Genomic DNA, 21,270 nt, shown 5'->3' with positions numbered 1-21,270 from the left:
TTGAATAATTCTAGATTTAACAAACACCCTCATGCAAGAGACCTTTTGACTTGAAACTTGGACAGATGCACGAAATCATGCTAACATAGTACTGAAAGCCAACTCTTTTATGTCGGCGAATGGAGACGTCAAAAATCAATTTCTAGACCACTTAGTGCCAGTCAGTCATAATGTCAAAGAGGCTTTAATAATGTTAGGAACTAACTCTTCCAAAAGCTTAGCTTGTTATCCATGGAATGATTTGCATCTAACACTTTGAGAATGACAATAACTATAGCAAAATAGAAAGCAAAAAATAACATCAAGTCCCTACTTGATGTCCAAAAAAGCACAATAATAATACTTATAGTTACGGTTAAACCAAAAATATAATATTAACCAAGAAAATCTATGCCCTATACATGCACCATTTTTCATTATATTTAACATACAACTTATGAATCAAATTCAAGTTTGCAGACAAATAAGAAGATAAAGGTATGCCAATGGATAACTTTTGTTCAAATATCAAATCTAGCTGCATGCGACAATTAACACTTTCCATTCAAAGATAAGGACCATTCATTTTACAAGCTTAAGTGCCTAGGTGACTAGGCACTCAGCTATTATTATTATTATTATTATCATTATTATTATTTTACTCTCTCCGTCCCATAATAAGTGAGCATTTTGTTCATTGCACACATATTAAGAAAAGTGTATAAGTGAAAGAAAGAGAAAAATTGTTGAGTGTCCTTGTCAAGTATTGGTGCATTCACCATTATCATAAATGCAAAGTGGAAAATGTTGAATTGGAAATGATAAAAGTAGTATTAATTATAGTGTATAATTGGAAATATGTAATTAATATTGCATTGAAAAGTGAATTGGGTCAGTTATTTTGGGACAATATTTTATAGCAAATGACTCAGTTATTTTGGGACGGAGGTAGTATTATTATTATATGAATGAAAGCTGCAAACGGAGTGTTTTATTCTCACCAAACCACTGTAGTCATCAAAAAGAGCAATTGAGAAGGTTCCAATTCCAGCATCAATGATCGTCGCATCTGAGCCACTTGGCAAGCTAAAATCTGCTAGCTTCAAAGCAAATCTTCTTGGGGGTCTTTTGAAACCGCCACGGACAATAAAAGTCCCCAACTCATTGCCAACAGTCCATATGCTAAATGGCTCTGTTACATGCTTGGCATCTGATGTATCCCAAACACTTTCTTCCAGAAATTTATCTCCAGCAACCAAATCACTCCTCATGCATCTTAATGTGCTAAATTCATGTTGCTTAGGTTTCCCTTTACATGCAACACAACCCAAGGAAACAAAACCAGGTGGAGCTTGGGGAAGCCAGAATGATATACTTTCCATACCCCGCTGCTTTTTTATTTGTCCAACAAGTTGAAAATCTAGGGGAGTTTTAAAAACATTTTCATCTCTAGAGTCATGAAGAACAATGCAGGTATTTGGAGGCTCATACCTAAACAGCAGAAGATTGAATCAGCTCTCTATTAATTGTAAAAACGAGATAAAATAATTCAAGCTAAACTTTTACGATAAAAAGATTCAGAGTACACTGGTGTAAAACACACCCTTTAACAGCTACATCTCCAAAATATACCATTCCCGTTGGAACAACTGGACGCCATATGGACAGCCTCTTTCTTGAATTTAATCCCTGATTCCACCATATCAACCGAAAGCTTGCAACAGGCTCCAAACGCCGGTTAGAATTTGCATCAGCAGACTGGTCATATTCCAAAGATTGCTGTCCACCAGGATGCACATGAGAATCCAAACTATTTAATACTGCTGAGGATGCCTTCAGAGAACCATACTTAATGCAACGCAATTCGTATGCTTTACTCATCAAACTATGTGTAGTAGGATCAACCGGCAAGAAAGTGCCAAAAGAATTATCCACTCGCCAAAATCTCACACTAGATGACGATCTGCAATCAAGACAATTAAAAAAAATCAATGAGAAAAACATGATCTAGTGTCTGATCGACGGTTAAAATTAATTATTATGCATGTACACTACCCAACTTAAAATCCATGGCAATTAGATTCCTTCATATAGAGTCCTTCATATCCGATTTAAAGCTTGGAATGTAATTTAAACAATCGAGTAAAATGATCACATACAAGTTATTCTCAAATCTATGAGTTGACATCATCCCCACTTGTAGAGAATGGAGTGGATCTGAACTTCAAATTTATACATTACAGAAGAAGACAACATACAAGCCATTACCAAATTTATACATTGTAAACAGGACATGCGTGTTAAACAGGAGACAACACAAGATTTCCACTTACGTATTAGGCATGCCAATCATGATACAATCCCTTAATGAACATAGAGATACAGAAGAAGAAGGGATACACAGAGCAGAAGATAGAGGAGGTGGTGTCCTTCCTTGAGTAACTATACAGCCTAGTGCCACATAACCTTTGGGAGCTTGAGGGAACCAAATAGAACAGCTATCATCTACCTCAGTTTTCCATGACAAGTCAGAATTGTCCATTTCTTCACCACTAGTGCCTAAAGGCGGCCAAATCAGTCGGAAATGAATGGGTCTCTTAACTGTTATAGAATTGGTATTTACTGCAAGGACTCCTTTTGTAGGTGGTTTGTCTCTGTAGAGACAACACATCGTATTAATATTTAAGTCTATGGGTAATTAAAGCACCCATCTGAATCAAGAAAAAATAATGGTAATATTAAGAAATTTCACTGACAGTGGTGTCAGGTAGTCACCAAGTACAGCAAAGCCAGGAGGAGCGTGAGGTCTCCAAAAAGCAAAAGTTTGATCAGTATGAGGATCTGCATGGTGCAACAAATATGACTAGTGTCAATACAGTTGCCAACATATTTACCCAAAATAGAAACAAAATAGAGAATGTCAATATACATTTTATGATTCCAACTTTGTCAAAGTGAGAACAAACAATAGTCATTTTCTTCGATGTCATCCTCAAAAATGATAGAATATCATCCTCCACAGCGAGAAATAGTCTCAAGATACTGAAGGTGAAATTCATGAATATATCAGAAACAGATATATGTATATTGGTCTTCCCAGAAGCATTTGAGTACTTCAACGATGTATCAAATGGCTCCAGAATCCTGATTCCATTACTCTCCATAGTCAAACCAAGCACATCTGCACTCATCTCAGTATTGTTACCCTTCAAAACAAGCCTGGCAATTGAAAATAACATCAAATGTCCGTCAATCCCGCATTATTAATTTCCTCAAAGAAAATTACTGGAAAAAAAAAAGCATGTTTATTTTTTATTAGGAGCCAGATAATTGATTTATGATATTGTTAAGAGTCTCACAGTGGATGAATACGACCTCAAAATGTGTTTATAGGTAGGACAAGTCCTCAGCTTACAAGCCAGTTTTGTAAGGATGGGTAATGCCCAATATATAAATCTAATATAGTACCAAAGCCTACCTATGATCAGTTGAGCCACGTGCTATCAGGTCATCGCTATTGGCACATATCAGATCACCACTATCGGGCGACTTGGGTCGCACTTCAGATGTCCGGTCCTGGGCGTGGGTGGGGGGGTTAAGATTTCACAATGGATGAGATAAGGCCTAAAAGTGTGTTTATAAGTAGGGCAGTACTCATCTTACAAGCCAGTTTTTAAGGATGAGTTAGGCCAAATATAAAACCTAATATATGTAAACATGAATTACTAAGATGGCATTAACCCGTAACGGCAAAAGGTATTGTACGCAAGAGGTTTGCTAGCTGAGCTCACAACAATTGTCTCGACAGAACAATGACATGACATCATTGGGTCCAAAGTACACTTCTGATTTTGCTCTGTTTCACTATAATTGACTGAAAAACAGATATAAAACATGATAGGCTAACATAATCTGTAATTGACTGAAAAATAGATGTTAAACATGATAGGCTAACATAATTGATGGTGATTAGTTATGTGTTCTAGGCCTGTAAGGTCCATTACGTGGAACATCTATTCTAGGAGGAAGAAAGTCCATATTGCCAATGTGGCAGTTAGTTAGGAGTTGAGGATTTTGTTAGGAGGAAGCTAGGTCTATAGCATAAGAAGGGACGGAAAGTAGGCATGCATGTTAATTTTGAATTTTGTAGAGGGTATGGCACATTCAACAATATGTTGAATGCACCTCACCAGAATACTATTGTAGCAAGAGTTGAGGCACTTGGGAGGGGCATTCATAGCATATTACTGAATGCTATTCTCCATTATTGACAAGAAGAACCTTGTTTCACATCTTGTGTTCTATTAGAATATGTTAGGAACCAAATAATTGGATTCCAAAGAAACAACAATGTTATTAAAACAGATGATAGAATAGGAGAGAATCTCTATTCAAGGTTTCTTATTCAAAGAGAATACTAACTATATTCACAATTACAAATATTTAAAGATGCTCTTCACCCTCTGTGTTATCTTATTTATACACATACTGTCTATAACAACCTCGACTAACTAACTTCTAATAACAACTCTTAACATGTCGCCTACTTATATACACTTTTTTATGACATATTACATTCAATGTAAGACTCTCAACATACCCCTCTTACGCCTAAACTGGACATGATGAACATGACTAGAGTGGCTTGATCATGAATGGTCAAACGAATCTTAAACAGACTCTAATGCTATTTTAGAATTAAGGTCGTGCCTAACTTAACCCTACAAAACCACCATGCTAGAGCACATGATGGATGATGGTTGAGTTGGTTGTTTGAGGCTAAGAAAGCAGAAAAGTGGAAAATACACGAGGAAAAAGATGACACGGCGACAGAAAGTCAAAACTAGCCGAGACAGAAGAAGAGTTCCCAAAATTGTAGAACTCGCCAGCGAAATAGTGATGAGACAAGTCACAGAGCATTGAACTAATCTCTAAATACCATGTTGAAGTCATGAAGTTTAGATAAAATAAGGAGAAATATGATTCTGGTGTAACATGGCATAATATGACTTGATAGAAAAGAATCAACACTAACTTATATTTATAGGGTACCAGACTCCTAAAACTAAATAAATAAGGAAATCAGGAAACAAATCATCTTAATAACCAAGTAATATGGAAATTATTCCTAGGAGACAACCGAAGATATTTTAAAATTAAAAACTAATCCTAAGAAATAAACTAAGACACTAACACAATATCAAACATATTATGAAATATTATCTTACTGAAGCCTACATTATGCTCAACAATAATAATTAAGAATTAGTTGGGCAAAAGATTAAGCTCCTAACTGACCGGTCATTCTAGAACTAAGAAAAAATAAAGTAGCAGTTATAATATAATTAAAAAGAAAGTACTACAAGTAGTAATCAGAAGCATATATGGTCAGAAAGGCGTGGAATTTTATTGAAAAATGTAAATGTAATTCACCAAAGAAAAACTCACCTGCAAAATCCATCCAACTGTGCGAGTAGAAGTTTATTAGACAGGTTTGATGATTCCCCTACATCTTTTGATGTGTTATAAAAGGTTAACTCTGGACCAACAGCCTACAAGAAGATAATCCGGCAAAGACATTATAAAATAAAAAACTAAAAATAAAAAGACAAACAATATAACTCAAAACCGTTACTTCTTGTCAAAACACTCTACGGAAATATTTATATCAAAAGGACTGCATATTTTATTGCATAAAGATAAAATAAGCAAGAAAGAAGCAGAATGTCACGACATGATCACACACTTTAGAGAGTAAGATTTGAAGAGTATACTCAAGAAGAAGAAAAACTGTAAGAGGCTAGTCAGACAGTTTTAAGCAGTTAAAAGTAGAAGGAAGGATAGGTAATTAAAATCTGTCAACAAAAAACAATGGACATGTAATTACATAAATGAAATAATAATAGGAAATCATTTTTGGGTAAATGAATAAAATTGATATTTTCACAGTAAGATAAGGGGAAGCCCCTTGTAAAAGGACTTGTGTACTTAATACTTCTAAATACAGACACCATTCTTTCTGCCTTTTTCTCTTCAATATTCATTTACAATTCCTGTCACGCATAACCTAAGAGGCTGTCATCGAAAATGAGTAACAAGAAATACAGTAGATAAACAGTCAACCTGCCTCGTTATTGTCAGGAATCCGGGGGTGCTTCTATTACATTTTTGAAACATTTAGAAAACCTTTAGCAATAAGGAGTCAATTTCAGAATATTCTAGTGAAAAGGATCTGAGAACTCATAAGAGATGGCACGCACAGTCATAATCACTGTGCCCAACAATGCATATGTGCTCATGCTGGCAGGTGCATGCTTTAACATTGAGTTTACCCTGATCAATGCATGGTCCAACATCATTAAGCACTAGCTAAGGCCGTCCATATGTCTGGTATGCATGTTTACTAGGGGCGTTTTGGTTCAGAAGACAAAACCTGGAACAGAAACTGCTTAATTAGGATTGAAGGGGGGCTACATGGGACAAGTGATGGAGCTTTTGCTGACATTCTAGCATCAGAAGACAAAACCTTAACAAGGATCCAACAATAATCAACAGAAGGAGCTTTTGACATGACTCCAGACCAATATACGTAAGAAGGAAGATTTGTGAAGAGCTATATTCCTTATACTCCCTTTTCTTTGTTGCCGTAGGATTTAAATTGTTGGTTTTCATACTAGTAGTGACTAACTCCCCGGCTAATGCCGAGGGAAGATCTTTTATTTTGATAATAGATTTTTCTGTAGATATATCAATACTTTCTTCAAACGGGTTTAACCTATTGCATTGTTTTTACTATTAGGAATTTATTTGTTATTTATGAAACATAGATGATCAGCGACAATACCAAATGATTAGCTGAACAATAGAATGAACCGGGCATAGGGGTGCAGATGAAGCAAACACTTGAATATAAATATTTCCCATTACTAAAAGGTTTAAGCAACTATTGATATACATATGCATATGAGATCTAATCTAAATAGGAATGTAATTCGATCATATTACCAAAGGATACTAACAACCCCCCCCCCCCCCCCCCCCCCCCTCCTCCCTCTCAATGTAGAGCATGTATATCACAACTTTGACTGTTTCCATAACTTTGAAATATACCAAATATAAATCTCTACACTATAAGGATACTAACAAATTATCACAACTTTGACTGTTTCCATAGCTTTGAGATATACCAAATATAAATTTCTACACTATGTATGTATATATGGAAGATCAGCTGAGAGCAACTCCCACAAGCACATTTAGAAAAATTCTCTGTTCCAATTATTCACATTAAGAATATAATTATTAAAGAGTATTGGGGAAAAAACCCAAGTCCCGCATAGAACATATAGGACTCTTGATAAGAGTTTATAAAGAGTTGCACCCCTCACCTTACAAGTCAGTTCTGTAAGGATGGGTTATACCCAGTATGAAAACCTAATAAAGAGAAAGTTTGAATAGCGCTCCTCCTAGAAAATAAATTTGACTCTTGTATTGAGTGATTTGTAAATGAGTGGAGAATACCCGTAAAACACTAGTAAGGAGGGTTGAGCAAATGGAAAGTAGTCTGTCCAATAGTTAGAGATAGAAGAAAATCAAGATAAAAATCATAATGTGGTATTAGCTATCTCACACCTCACAAGAAACGGTTTGCTAAACGTAGTTTGTTGCTAACAATAATCCAGAACTTCCGGTAATTACAAGCAAAAGTACACATATACAACTCTCCCATCATTAAGAATCAATGACATATTCAATAATACGCAAGTGCATACGTATTTAACTTTAGAAACACTTAACCTGAAGCTCAAAGATAACTTCCGCAGAGCTATTAACTGCATTACTCTGAACTGGTACTTCACACACTCTACCTCTCGGAGACGTTGACTTAGGACTTTCAACTGATTGTTCCAAATAGACATTATCATCATTTAAAGCTGAATAACTACAATTTGCCCCAAGATAAATACAAGAATCCAAGTGCTGTCCGCCCTGCAAAAAGACAACCAAGGCAATTTGTTTTCTGAGCATGCATTGAAACCTTAAATTCACGAAGTAGCTAAAAACTAAATAGATATAGTGAAGCACTGAAACCTTAATAACAACATTTCGAAATTGCAATTTCTTCCCGTTTCCAATATAGATTATAGCCTCTGAGCTAGCTGATGTAAGATTAAAACCCTGTGCATCCTTTAAATATAAAATTCCACCATTCCCGTCATAAATGAAATGATCAAAATTTTCATCATCGGCTATTAAAGGTTTTTGAGGTGAGAGGGAAAATTCAGCATAAGGTTGCTTGTAGATGGACTGATCCATGATAATAGCATCCAGCATGGAGGAATCGTGTTCTTCAAATGATAGCATACTACTGACTGTTGGAACGAAAAATTCAACTACAGCAAGAAGAAAATCTAGTGCAACAAGTAACTGAGGTCTCTGGATGCATAAAGAAACAAATGTTGAATCTGGACCAAATTTCGTATCAATAATGAGCATAGTCTGAACTGGTTCAATACTATTCCCTTCACTTGAGCTACTATCAACCGAGTCCTGATTTTCATAATATGAAAAAGTATTTGGAGGACTAGCTCCAATGTTGTCAGGCTTTCCTATTGCTAACCGAAATCCTTGTTCAACTCCTTCTCGATCATCAAAAACACTGAAACCTTGTAGTGTTGCAGAAAGGAATCCATTTCCTGCTGTACTGGACTTGTACAGCAGCCATGCACTGCTGACCTACATGAGAGAAACAAGAGTAGAACCATACAAAAGTGAATATCACTATCATCATTCGATCACACCTTTTAGAGTAACTTATTCCTTCAATCTTCAACTAAAAAGATGTTTTCCTACATGCTCTATCACTGACACCAGCTATCAAACCTTTGTTGATTAATCTCATCATTGCTACTATTTTTTTTCCTTGCTAGTTGAATAATCAACTATTTTACACTTACATTAATGAAGAGAGAGAGAGAGAGAGAGTAAATGGGTTAGTGAAATAACCAATTATTTTACACTTAAATTTGCTTATTAATCAAAGCTATTCATTGGTTTGAGCAAAATAACATTGAAAGTCTTGTATATAGGAATAGAGGGAGTAATTATTTGACCTTCCTGAGAAATGACATTGACAGTTTAATCATTTATGACATCAGAACAAAAACCCCACACAGACATAATCTGCCTTAGATGGGCAAATCCAATATCTCCAAACAGCCCAATTCTTAAATTACCAAGCTACCTCACAATGCTAAAATATGGCTATTTGATTTGATGCGCATTTGATATGGTGATACATGATTCCTTGAAAACTTAAGAATACAATGCATTTAGGGTACACCAAAAAAATATGAACTAATACATATATTTAGTTTGGGTTAAATATGTTTAGTCCTATAAAATCACAATTTTTAATTTAGTCCCTATGCAGTCCATATATTTATTACTCTAACTCTATTCAATTTAAAATTCATTTTTCCAAAGACAAATGAATATGCATAGTTTATCCTCTTAAAGTTTTATCAAATGAGATTTCGTCAAATGAAAAAAATAAAGATAATCTAATATGTACTGAAAATACATCAGTAAAAAAGACAATTTACCTGTACAGTTGCCAGAGATGCATCTCTTGTTACCCCTGTATATATACTCAACTCAACCAGATTAATGGACACACAAATTTTAAGAACAACAGACGCTTCAACTATTGTGGTCCCTGAAGCAACACCATTTGCAACCTCAGGCACAATATCTACAGTTGCATCATTTAATTCCGTAGAGGAATATTGATTCGGCAGTGGAGGAATGTGTGGAACCTCTGAAAAGTTGGATACAGAACACTCAGTAATAATCTGATATTCTTTATTTGACAATGCCGCTTTCAACTCTTCAATCTGGAGAATCACAATATCATATGCAAGATATGTCATAGGAATAAAAAGCTTTTACCAAAGTGGAAACTAGAGGAAATAATAACATTGATATTTGAATGGATGACTACCAATTTTTTAGAAGCATTTCATATGAAAATGAAATATATTACCTTGATTATGACTTCCACACTTGGAAACCGACACAATAAGTCTCGGAGTGACCTATGAATAGTCACCGAAAGCCCATTGACTTCCTGAATTATGCTTTCGCCCAAGTCTGTTCCAGTTCCAACATTTAAGTTGATGTGTTCAACCTACACTTGAGAGTTGAGAGACCAATCTTATTAAAACAATATAATTTTGAAATTGGAACTTATTACTCCAGAAGATGTAAACATCAAAGTGAACACTGAAGATAGGGAACTCCAATGCACAAGCGCGTCCACATGATATTTGGAGATCCTTTCTAACCATATTTCCACTACCTACAGATCACTCATATTACGACCAACCAGTCTCACCTGAACCATCATAGTTTCCAAGTGCACTGCATTGATTTCACTTTTACTTCCACCAATCCACTGAAAGGTGTTCTTCACAGTTATATGAACAATGTCAAGCCTCAAAAAGCTGCAACAGAAACATCAAAGACAGAATGTTGAAGAAACTCATGTCACAATTGAGCCATACCTTAACAACTTTTGCAATTTGTATAAATTAAGTATTTGATACATTTCAAAGTTGTAAAAACAGTACAAGCACTAATTTGTTTATATAGACTACTCTAAACGTAATGGACTTGATTAACGGGCCGAATACTATTAATACTATTGGAAATTCTGCCTTTATTGTGATCTCCCCTTACAGTCGCCTAATTGCGACATTTGAGTTGCCACGAGTTGGCTTGCCTTGTGTTGGCTTTGAGAGGGTAGATTTAGTCCCACGTCGGTTAGATAGGACTCTTGATAAGAGTTTACTAAGAGGAGACACTCCTCACCTTAAAAGCTGGTTTTGTAAGGATGAGTTAAGCCCCAAATTTCAACATGGTATCAGAGTCTATCCAAGATTTACCGTTGGGATTCCGCATCGCCACGCTTCGTGCCCATTGGGTCCGAGCGTGAGGGGGTGCGTTGGAAATTCTACCTTTATTGTGATCTCCCCTAGTCGCCTAATTGTGACATTTGAGCTGCCTCGTGTTGGCTTTGAGCTGCCTCGTGTTGGCTTTGAGGGGGTGGATTTAGTCCCACGTTTGTTAGAAAGGACTCTTGATAAGAGTTTATAAAGAGGAGGCACTCCTAACCCATATTTCAACAAATACACATAATTACAGATATTACTATTTACAATTACAACACTCCCTCTCAAGCTGGTGAATAGATATCTATCATTCTAAGCTTGCAAGTAAGTTGGTTGAATCTTTTTGTTGGTAAACCCTTTGTTAACACATCTATCAGTTGACTTGCCTTGATACCTAGAAGGAATATAGGTTGTAGCTATCAATAAACTATATAGATTCTCTTTAATGAAATGTCGGTCTATCTCAATGTTTTCGTCCTGTCATACTAAACACGGTTATGAGCAATACTGATGGTCGATTTGTTGTCACAAGACAACTTCATAAGGCCTTCACAATGTATCCTCAAATCTTCTAGCACGAGTTTCATTGATAGCTCTAAATTCTGCCTCAGGCCTCAGCACTTGATCAAGCCACTACACTTTGCTTCTTACTCCTCCAAGCAACAAAGTTCCCACACAAGAAGGTAAAATAGCCAGAAGTGGATTTTCTATCACTCACTGAACCTACATAATCAACATCATTATATGCCTCCATAGTTAGGCATACACCTATTTTAAACAGAAGTTCTCTCCTTGGAGTGGCTTTGAGATATTGTAGAACACAATCTATAGGGTATTGCCCTTTCCTTGGTGAAAATCTTCTGACTTGGAAGAGTAAAAACGAAGTGTGGTATACATATTCAGTCCCGTGCTGAAGCAGAGTTCAGGGCAATGCACAAGGGATATGTGAACGACTATGGCTGAAGATCATCTAGGAAAACTTGTAGATACGGTGAAATGAACCAATGAGACTTTATTGTGATAATAAACCCGCTATTAGTGTAGCCCGTAATCCAGTACAGCATGATAAAACCAAACATATTGAAGTTGAGAAGCATTGAGTTTAGATAGTGGCCTAAGCTGCACTCCATATATCTCCTCCCAAGGTAACCTTACAGGTCTTCTAACTAAGGGGCTGAATAGGAACAACTTTAAAAGGATTGTTTCCATCTGGGAATGGAAAATACCTATTCCCAGATTTAGGGGGAGTGTCAAAACAGTGTATATTGTTTCCCTATTTAGCATACGTTAGTATAGTGGGAACATCCCTAGAATATATGATTGATGTATTCTGGGCATAATTCAATCAATAGAATAGAATTCAATTTACCATTATTCTTGACAGGTATAATAATTTATACTAGGTATGAAATAGTAAATTATCAATATTAGCTTGCCTTTTCAAAACAAATTAATAACATTGGCTTTATAAATGACCAAAAAGCTTAAAATGGACATATATCATATGTATGAAAAATAAAACATTAAAGAAAAACTCAAAATAGTTTATGAAAATAAATATTATATTTTTAAATATTACATAATACTCCCTCCGTCCCAAATTATAAACAAAAATCACACTTATTAAGAAAACTAAAGCATAAGAATTTGTAGCATGGTTGTGTGTTTTCTTTGGAATAAGCTTCATGGGAAGATGTAAAAACAATTTTCACTGGCTATTGGTTATGGAAAAAATGAAAGAGAGAGAAAATTAAATGTAATTTGCAATTAATTTCATGAGTATAAGCAAAAGTTTTTATTGGAAAAGATGATTTCTTTTAAAAACAAGATTAAATATAATAAAAGTTTGTCTTTTTTTCTTATATTTTGGTTTCTTATATTTTGGGACAAAGAAAATGAGTTCTTTTTGCTTATATTTCGGGACGGAGGGAGTACATGGTATAAAAAGTTCAAAAAATATAGGGTTAAATATGTTTTTAGTCCCTATAAAATTGGGAACTTCTAAGTTTAGTCCTTACTTAATTTTAATAGGTTTTTCAGTCCCTTACAAAAAAAAAAATCACTTCTAATTTTAGTCCCTCGTACAACAAAGTTTGTTTAATTATCCTTAAACTCTTAAATTTTTGTACGATTTTTTCGAGACAAGTTTAGAGTACTATGAAAGATTCATTGACTAAAATTTAGAATTTGTTAACATGAAACGAATTAAATATGAATTTTTAAAAACGGCAAAAGTTAAAGATAAAATTAACAAAATCAGGATGTAGAAATCAAATTTTGCAACAATTTTTTGTAGAGGGACTATTAATAATGTTCTTAACACGTCTGCAAATAATTGTTCAAAAACTCAAGAGTTAAAGCATAAATGAAACAAATTTGAATTGAGGAGGGACTAATACTGAGTGCATAATTATTTTTTAGGGATTAAAGAACTATTTCTTGCTAACCAATGCCCTCAGGGCAATGGTTAAGAATTTAAAAATAGAAATAATTTATAAGTTTTATGTAGAAAATGTTACTTTTTAAACTTTCAATATCTTGAATGCATCATTTCCAAGACAAAACTTCCTTTTAAAACTTCTTAACTAGTGCCCTCGGGGCAATGGTTAGCATTTCCCTTAAAATTAAGTAAGGACTAAACTTAAAAGGTCCCAATTTTATAGGGACCAAAAACATATTTAACCCAAAAATATATATATATATTATTAAACACACTTATGTAGATAAGGAAAACCTTTAATCATACAATAGAAACCTTTATATATTAATATATTCTAGGGTTAAATATGTTTTTAGTCCCTATAAAATTGGGACCATTTAAGTTTAGTCCTTAATTAATTTTAATAGTTCTTTTAATCCCTAATTTTTTTTTCTACACCGAGTATTAGTCCCTACTCAATTCAAATGTGTTTAATTTATGCTTAAACTCTTAAGTTTTTGAACAATTTTTTGCATATACGTGTTTAGAACATTACTAAAAGTTCCTCCGCAAAAACTTATCGTAAAATTAGATTTCTACATCCAGATTTTGTTGCTTTGTCGTTTTAAAAAATTCATATTTAATTCGTTTCATGTTAGAAAGTTCTAAATTTTAGTAAATGAACCTTTTTATAGTGTATTAAACTTGTCTCAAAAAATCGTTCAAAAATTTAAGAGTTTAAGGATAATTAAACAAACTTCGTTTTAGCAGGGACTAAAATTATAAGTAATTTTTTTTGTAGGGACTAAAAAAGCTATTAATATTAAGTAAGGACTAAACATAGAAGTTCCCAATTTTATAGGGACCAAAAACATATTTAACCCTATATTCTATATCTAAAACCTTATCATTTCAACAAAATGAAAATAAAAAACTAAAATATTCAGCTTACTCAAGGCTATCTGTTCTCCTAGGCATTAAAATTATTGGCTTCCTAAGAGAAAGATCAAACTTCACAGCAGGCGATCCTTCAATTTCACTAGCTGAAAACCATTTCTCTGAATTTGTCACTTGATCTGTCACTTTGACGACACTTTTTGGGGTATTTGGAACAAGACCCATAAAATAGCCAACAACCTGTATGTGTTTGTTCACATTAAATGTTATAATTATATGCACAAAATACATAATGCTCAAACCATTCAATAAAATACCTCTTGGACAAATCGATTCAGATAAACAATGCGCACTTCTGAAAGCTCCCCAAAAAGACTAAAATCATAACCTTCATAGTCTTCATCATCGTTGCTGTATGACGTGAACTCCAACTACAATGTCATCGGGGCATTAAACAATAAAATCACTACATTAGAACTCGACTTGGGAAGTTTCAAATAAATCTGATAGAAATGACCAGGAATCAGAATAAAGTATTGATTACCAATTAATAATCTCGATGAAATAAGAAAAGTTGTAGGAAAATGAAAAATACAAAAACTTCTTTTAAATGGGAAAAAAGAGGAAAGATTTAAACCAGAAAAGATAACATATCTTGCTAAACAAAAAAAACAAAAATGCTATGAAAAAGTGAGCCATAAAGGCTTGAAAATTCAACAAGATGTCCAATTCATTTTTGTATCTGAAAAGGAAAATATACTAAAAAGACTACACAAAATACTAGATAAATAACCCTACTCTATGACTTAAATACAACATCAAAATGGCCTCATCTTTCCATAACAAAATACACTGGAATGTGGAATGATTCTTCAAAGTTCATAACCACAAACTAAGCCAAGGTTGAAGGAGACTGGTAAAAAACACGACACTAACTGACATGACCCTATGACATGTATTAAAGGATCCAGTTGATCTATAGAGTGATAATTGTGAGTGAGTTGTATTAATTGGGAGCAGACTTGAGTGCTTTTGTTGTAACAAATAAATCCTAATAAATAATAAGTAGGATCGGCTACATGGATCAAGCAACGCCATAATATCCGCTCTTTTTATTGCGCTAATTCGTATAAATTACAAACAATTGTTTTTATGAAATTTTGATTGAAATTACTTTGATTATGATTAAAATTATAGTTACAAATATTCTGCACTTTCATATTGTAACAAACTATACTTATATTTTTCAATGACACAGACAATATGGCAAATATAATATAATTTCTTATCTTTTTGAATGATACCAACAATATAGCATTTTTATAGGTAATTTTGTTTAAGGGTATAATTGGAAGTGAAAAAGCCACCCCCAAACCATGTATTGTCTGTCTTTATATATAGTATAGATAGATATCGTATTTCTATCCAACTCATTAATCTCTAGGTCTTTCTTAATAGTCTCTTTTAAGTTTTTCTAGGTTTTCCTCTAAATCTAGCAATTTCACTACCCTCCATCTGATCAACTTTCCTTACTACAGAATCCACAGTTCTTCTCTCCACATGCCCAAACCACTTAAGCTGCAAAGTTTTCACCATAGGTGCTACCCCAACACTCAATAATGTTGGCATTCCTATCACATCTCGTCTAGTCTTACTCTTACCACACATCTTACATGACATTCTCATCTCTGCTACACTTATTTTATTCTTGTGTTGGTTTTCACCGCCCAACACTTCGTCCAATACAAATTCACCAAGTCTTACAAATTATCATAAATAATATTCAGTTATATCCATATTTTCTCTTTCAAGTTGAAGAATCCTTTTAAGAAAACTAATAACAAAGTCAACTGGCAAACTGGAAATAAAAAGGCTAAACCTATATGAAAAAATTAAAACAAACTGCCCAAAAGTCCTTCTACGAATCTAACAAAGAGACACCCAAAATAATATTGCGCTGAACACTCAAATAGAGGGAGAGTGGACAATATTCTGCGTAATGCATATCATAGCAAAGAAAAATAACCTTCCTTCAAATCATCTTTATCCAAGAGCAATAAGTTACAGTGAACAATGACACTTAAACTCGATCAATGGGTCACATTTTAAATGAAATACAAGAAGGCGGTAGAGAGAAGTACCTCCACAAAAGATCTGCCCCCAGGATTTCTCATATCACATGCCCAGTAATACATATGACTGCTAGGTAGGCTATCATCACTTATTTTCAGATTCCCCAAAGCTGCTTTAATACTGAAGGAAGAAGGGAACACCTTGATGTCCGCAAGCAAACTCTCTTGAGACAGACAAGCAAGCTTGGTTTCATCTTCCTTCATCAAAAGGATTTGGGCCTGGGCCATTTTTAATGTCAGATTGAACATAACTCTGGATTTCCCTTTTCCAAGCAATCCCTTCACAGCAAGTTCCTCAACCGTAGTGGCATTTAAATCATCCAAATCTCTTGATACATCATTTTCAACAATGGCTGAAGAGCTCTCACTAGAAGTTGCAAGGTTTCTATCCTCAATGTTAATAGAATTGATGAATTCCATAATGGCTAGGATTGTTGGTCTACGACAAAAAAATGTCAGGGTAGCCAGAGTCACTATAACCTGAAATGACAATAAAATATTTGGTGAAAAAACCACAGAAAACAGAAAACAATCTGCTAAAACCCACAAACGCTCACCTGCTTATCTGTATTATTATACCGAGTAGAGTTCTGGTCATAAATAACAATTTGTGCTTTAACAAAACTCTCCAATTTGTCACCAAGTTCTTTAGTACTCGTAGAAGGAGTGTCACTGGGTAGAAGTCCACTAATGCGACTGAACTTTGGGAGTTCCAGAGAAAAATAATCTGCACTTTCTGCTAAAGTCTCGGGTGCCTCATAAAACTTATCATCAGTTTCAGTAGGAATTACTCCGCTACCATCAACATTTTCTCTTGTGGTGTTGTAGAATAATGAAATCTCGTCAGCATTTCCAATAAAAGATCTTGCCAAAAAACAAGGCTGAGATTGTTGATTACAGCAAACTAAATCTTCTATTTCCAGAGACTTCAAGATAGTGCCAATGAAAATGTCACTGTCTCGGATAGAAACCTCCACCTGTTCAAATACAAATGCCTCAGAAAAGAGAAGACAAAGAGTCCTGTTACAGACAACAATCGAGCTGTTTTACCTGACCACCTATAGCTCGAAATTCAAACAAACGCTTCTCTTCATTTAAAAGCACCTTCATTAAGCTCTGATCAGACTGCAGCACGATGCACATTTTTAATACAGGTGAAATTCAGATTTGAAACTAATACAACAAAAAAGTAACAGAAAGGCTAACCTGGTAACTATAACTGAAGCAAACCTTTAATTCATCAAGAACACCTGTTACAAACAATCTTTCCGCAATTGATACATCAATGACATCCTGAGTATTATTTTCTGATTCAGTATCATCATGATCTGACGAAGGTTCCGTTAGACCAGAAATAGGATCAGTATTCTGCACAAGTACAGTGTAACATGAGTGTTTACTGTTAGAAAACTCTAGCGGTGTGCTCTACTAAATACACTCAATCAAACAATTGGTGTTAGCAACAAATTACAAACATTATTTATCCAAAACCGAAATAATGAAAAAAAATATTTGCTTTGTAACCAAAACCAGTCAATTAAATGGAAAAAACACTGAAAACTCAACAATTAAAGTAAATCAAGGACTAAATTCCAAATGCTTTCCTGGTTAAAAATTAGTAAGTATTAACAGTATTCATATCTGGTCCATTTATGCTTTCGTACTCATATTAATTATTGTGTATCTCAGGTTTAGTTGATTGAGACTTGGTCCAACCTTTCCCCACCTTAGGTTTTTACTAGATCGCAGTCTGATTAGTGTAATCAACTGCATGCTTCTGTTATATAACTAGTAACAAATTCTGTAACAGACAGTTGCGACAGCAGTTAAAAGTAGTAATTTAACTACTGTAGGTGTAGCCTGTAAATACTCAATCACAGAACTACTATCATAATCATCGATTTGATATCAGAAAGACTTTAGACACGGACACAGCATACTTGCATGACATACAAATAATTTTTTGCCAATCACTTTTAAAATTAAAACACATCAAGTTCAAAACTATTTTCATCAGAAACAAAGAAAGAGAAATTGAGACCAACAAACCGATGCATTATAGATAGCGCCTTGTAGGCGACTATGCCAGGTTTTCATTGACTCCTCAGATTCGCAGCGTAAAATCAGTGCATTTGCATCCTCCACAACCTACACCCATTTAGCGATTGCTATTAACAGACATTCAAAACTTCATGTAAATAACAGAAAGATCTAATACCTGGATAGAAAATGATGATGATTACCTTATTATTGGGTCGTGAAGGACTACAAACAACCAAAACATGCTCTACATTACCAACAAACTCTGGTGGAACCTGATATACTTGTTTCCCTCGTAGGCTATACAATCAGATTGCAAAGGCCGTTAAGAACATATATGAAGCTAAGATTCAGATGTCTGATTAAAGAAACACTTCAAACACATACTTACGAATTGACCAAGAAAAACGACTATAATAAGTAATCAGAAAAAATGATCTCATGTTGGTATTCATATAGCACTTATCCTACACTTTCCGTGTGAAGAAAGACCAAAGACTGGTGTAACTCCCAGTGCAAGCTGGCAGATCCTTCTAACTAATTGATGCCAGCCTGGCAGCAAGGAAACTAGAAGAAAAAAAAGGCTTGCTGAGCAAGCTTGAACCCATACAAAGGTGAAAACAAACATAATAATTATATTCTCATAGGGAAATAATGACTGCTGAACTCCTTGCAAGTATCAAAGATATTCTCATGTTATGAAACGACATTTTGGTTAAATTATAAAAGTTATTTCAGCAAAAATTAGGAAACGCTACAAAAGTGCTACAAAAGTATTATAAAACTCGACGTAAAAACCATTCTAGAATACTCCTAATCCATATGATAACTTGCTAAATGCTACCATAACAGATATAATAATTCAAAGTAACTAACTGGAATTCTAAACAAAATTCAAACAAAGAATCACATAATTGGATGAAAATAAAAGGCAAAAAGACAGCTACCCCTTATATAGACTAAAATTTTACACAATACTCCCTCCGTCCCAAATTGTATGACGTTTTGGGCATTTCACATATATTAAGAAATGTAATTAATATTGTATGGGAAAGAGATATTATGAGTTGTTTTACAAAATTATCCTTAATAAATGATATGGGAAAGATAAATGAAAGAATTGAAAGAAGAAAGAGTAATAAATAATTAAGGATATAATAGGAAAAGTAACATTAATGTTTCATTGGTATTGTAAAGTGACATATAATTTGGGACAAATATTTTTTCTAAAGTGACATACAATTTGGGACGGAGGGAGTAGTATTTAAGTATGTAAACAGCTTTTTCTTTTATTTTTTAAGTGCAACGTGCAAAGACCCCTTATCAGCTTCAACATCTAAAAAATCAAACTTTACATACGTGAACTAATAACAAGACATGAGAAAGAAAGCTTTTGCACCTGATGTACTGCTTGTAAGATCTTGAGTCGGGGCTTTCAAGTACATAAAGAAAAGGCCCAACTAAGCAGATGTATCTCCGCTGCCACACAGCTTCCCTAATTCCAACACCCTATTACATTTTTATTGGACACACAATATAGGACATCAGAAGATGGTGAAACATAGACAACAAAAATGGCCAAGAGCTTAGCCAAAGGGGACGAAAGAAGCCACTACCTTCCATGTCAGAAGAGATAACCACCCCTCTAGGTCAGCTTGATTCCAAGGACGAAGAAACTCTGAGTTTTCACCATCCCCCTCCTCAAAGATCTTTATTACATGCATCAGTCGATGATACCGAGCAGGCGAAAAATGAAAGCCCAATGTTGGAAGCCTCACAGCAAGGCGCATTGAAGGATAATTAGGAGTCTCTGACTGAATCTGGTCATAGTGACAAATATAATTGAAATGCTTTTTATAAATGAGATAGATTTGTAACGAACATTTCCAAATGCCAAGAATTTTACCAGTTGAAGTTGCAGAATAACTCCGCATCTGTCAATAACAGGATAGAAATCACGAGTTCTAGAATGGGTTGATATATTCAGAGAAACTTGGCTCCAGTGATAGTCGCCATCAAACAAAAATGCAGATACATCACTTAAAACCAAATCAAATCGCAAGTACATATTATCCTCGGCTGACTCCTTTTGACGGTCATCCTGCATACAGTTAACGAAAAAATTGAAAAGATTAAAACAGTTCAAATAAATACATTAAAAATTATCAGGAGTACCGACCTGTGTTCGAATCATCAAATTCCCTAGGTCCAATAAAAGCTTTGTAGCACGGGTGTTGTCGGGACAAAAATCAGTAGGAATAGTAATCTTGGGAGCTGCAATGTCCAAGTCCAATGAAAACCTAATAAATAAGCAACAGCTAGAATTAGCAAGGAGCTTTTCAACCATTTGCAAAAACAAAAACAAAACAAGTTTTTCAATAAGAAACCTTTTGTTTAGGGATATGTACACAAGCAAGAAGGCAACAAAAAAATCCATAAAATCTAAGATCATGTTAGATATTATTTAAATACCCTGTAATATCTTGACCTTATGTTGAAATATCTTAGATTATCTCCCGGCATCTAGTTGTTATCTTGATTAGTTTCCTTATTTAATTAGAAATAGTAGTCAAGTTTTAGTATAATAATTAAGGGTTGGTTCTAGTCTTTGACAAGATCTACTCTCCTTTCCTAGATGAAGCCTGGCCCCACTCAGGGACGGAGCTATTCACGTATATGTGGGGGCAAGTGCGTCGGTAAAATTTCAACCGTTCATACAAATGTATACTTGACACTTATAAGATAGGCTCCTTTTCTGAAAAATATGTGAAGTGTTGTTCCATGAGATATACAAATGTTATACGAGTAGAAACTCTAAAAATATTTTTTTCACTACACAAGCAAATTTGAC

General features: G+C 34.5%; 1 protein-coding gene across 5 annotated transcripts in view; it reads right to left on the bottom strand.

Moving 5' to 3' along the window:
- The window catches only part of LOC11426962 (uncharacterized), a 54,728-nt gene that overhangs the window by 23,015 nt on the left and 10,443 nt on the right, over positions 1-21,270 (bottom strand). For all 5 annotated transcript variants that reach the window (XR_003012407.2, XR_003012408.2, XM_003611372.4 and 2 more), the window contains 23 exons: positions 20,599-20,719; positions 20,326-20,520; positions 20,036-20,239; positions 19,819-19,928; positions 18,623-18,719; positions 18,429-18,527; positions 17,586-17,747; positions 17,430-17,504; positions 16,937-17,356; positions 16,389-16,859; positions 14,565-14,678; positions 14,303-14,487; positions 10,376-10,484; positions 10,025-10,168; positions 9,585-9,875; positions 8,071-8,715; positions 7,777-7,968; positions 5,428-5,531; positions 2,909-3,198; positions 2,736-2,820; positions 2,313-2,633; positions 1,583-1,942; positions 981-1,470 (listed from right to left, as the gene is read on the bottom strand). Coding sequence is in view for 3 of the 5 variants with exons in the window: in XM_003611372.4 (XP_003611420.2) it covers positions 981-1,470; positions 1,583-1,942; positions 2,313-2,633; positions 2,736-2,820; positions 2,909-3,198; positions 5,428-5,531; positions 7,777-7,968; positions 8,071-8,715; positions 9,585-9,875; positions 10,025-10,168; positions 10,376-10,484; positions 14,303-14,487; positions 14,565-14,678; positions 16,389-16,859; positions 16,937-17,356; positions 17,430-17,504; positions 17,586-17,747; positions 18,429-18,527; positions 18,623-18,719; positions 19,819-19,928; positions 20,036-20,239; positions 20,326-20,520; positions 20,599-20,719 (5,284 nt within the window). In the remaining 2 variants the exon portion in view is untranslated. The remainder of the gene's footprint in view (positions 1-980; positions 1,471-1,582; positions 1,943-2,312; positions 2,634-2,735; positions 2,821-2,908; positions 3,199-5,427; positions 5,532-7,776; positions 7,969-8,070; positions 8,716-9,584; positions 9,876-10,024; positions 10,169-10,375; positions 10,485-14,302; positions 14,488-14,564; positions 14,679-16,388; positions 16,860-16,936; positions 17,357-17,429; positions 17,505-17,585; positions 17,748-18,428; positions 18,528-18,622; positions 18,720-19,818; positions 19,929-20,035; positions 20,240-20,325; positions 20,521-20,598; positions 20,720-21,270) is intronic.

Source organism: Medicago truncatula, chromosome 5, assembly GCF_003473485.1.
Source record: "Medicago truncatula cultivar Jemalong A17 chromosome 5, MtrunA17r5.0-ANR, whole genome shotgun sequence".
Lineage (NCBI taxonomy): Eukaryota > Viridiplantae > Streptophyta > Magnoliopsida > Fabales > Fabaceae > Medicago > Medicago truncatula.
Note: the sequence above shows the minus strand (reverse complement) of the source record. Positions and strands in the feature narration are given on the sequence as shown.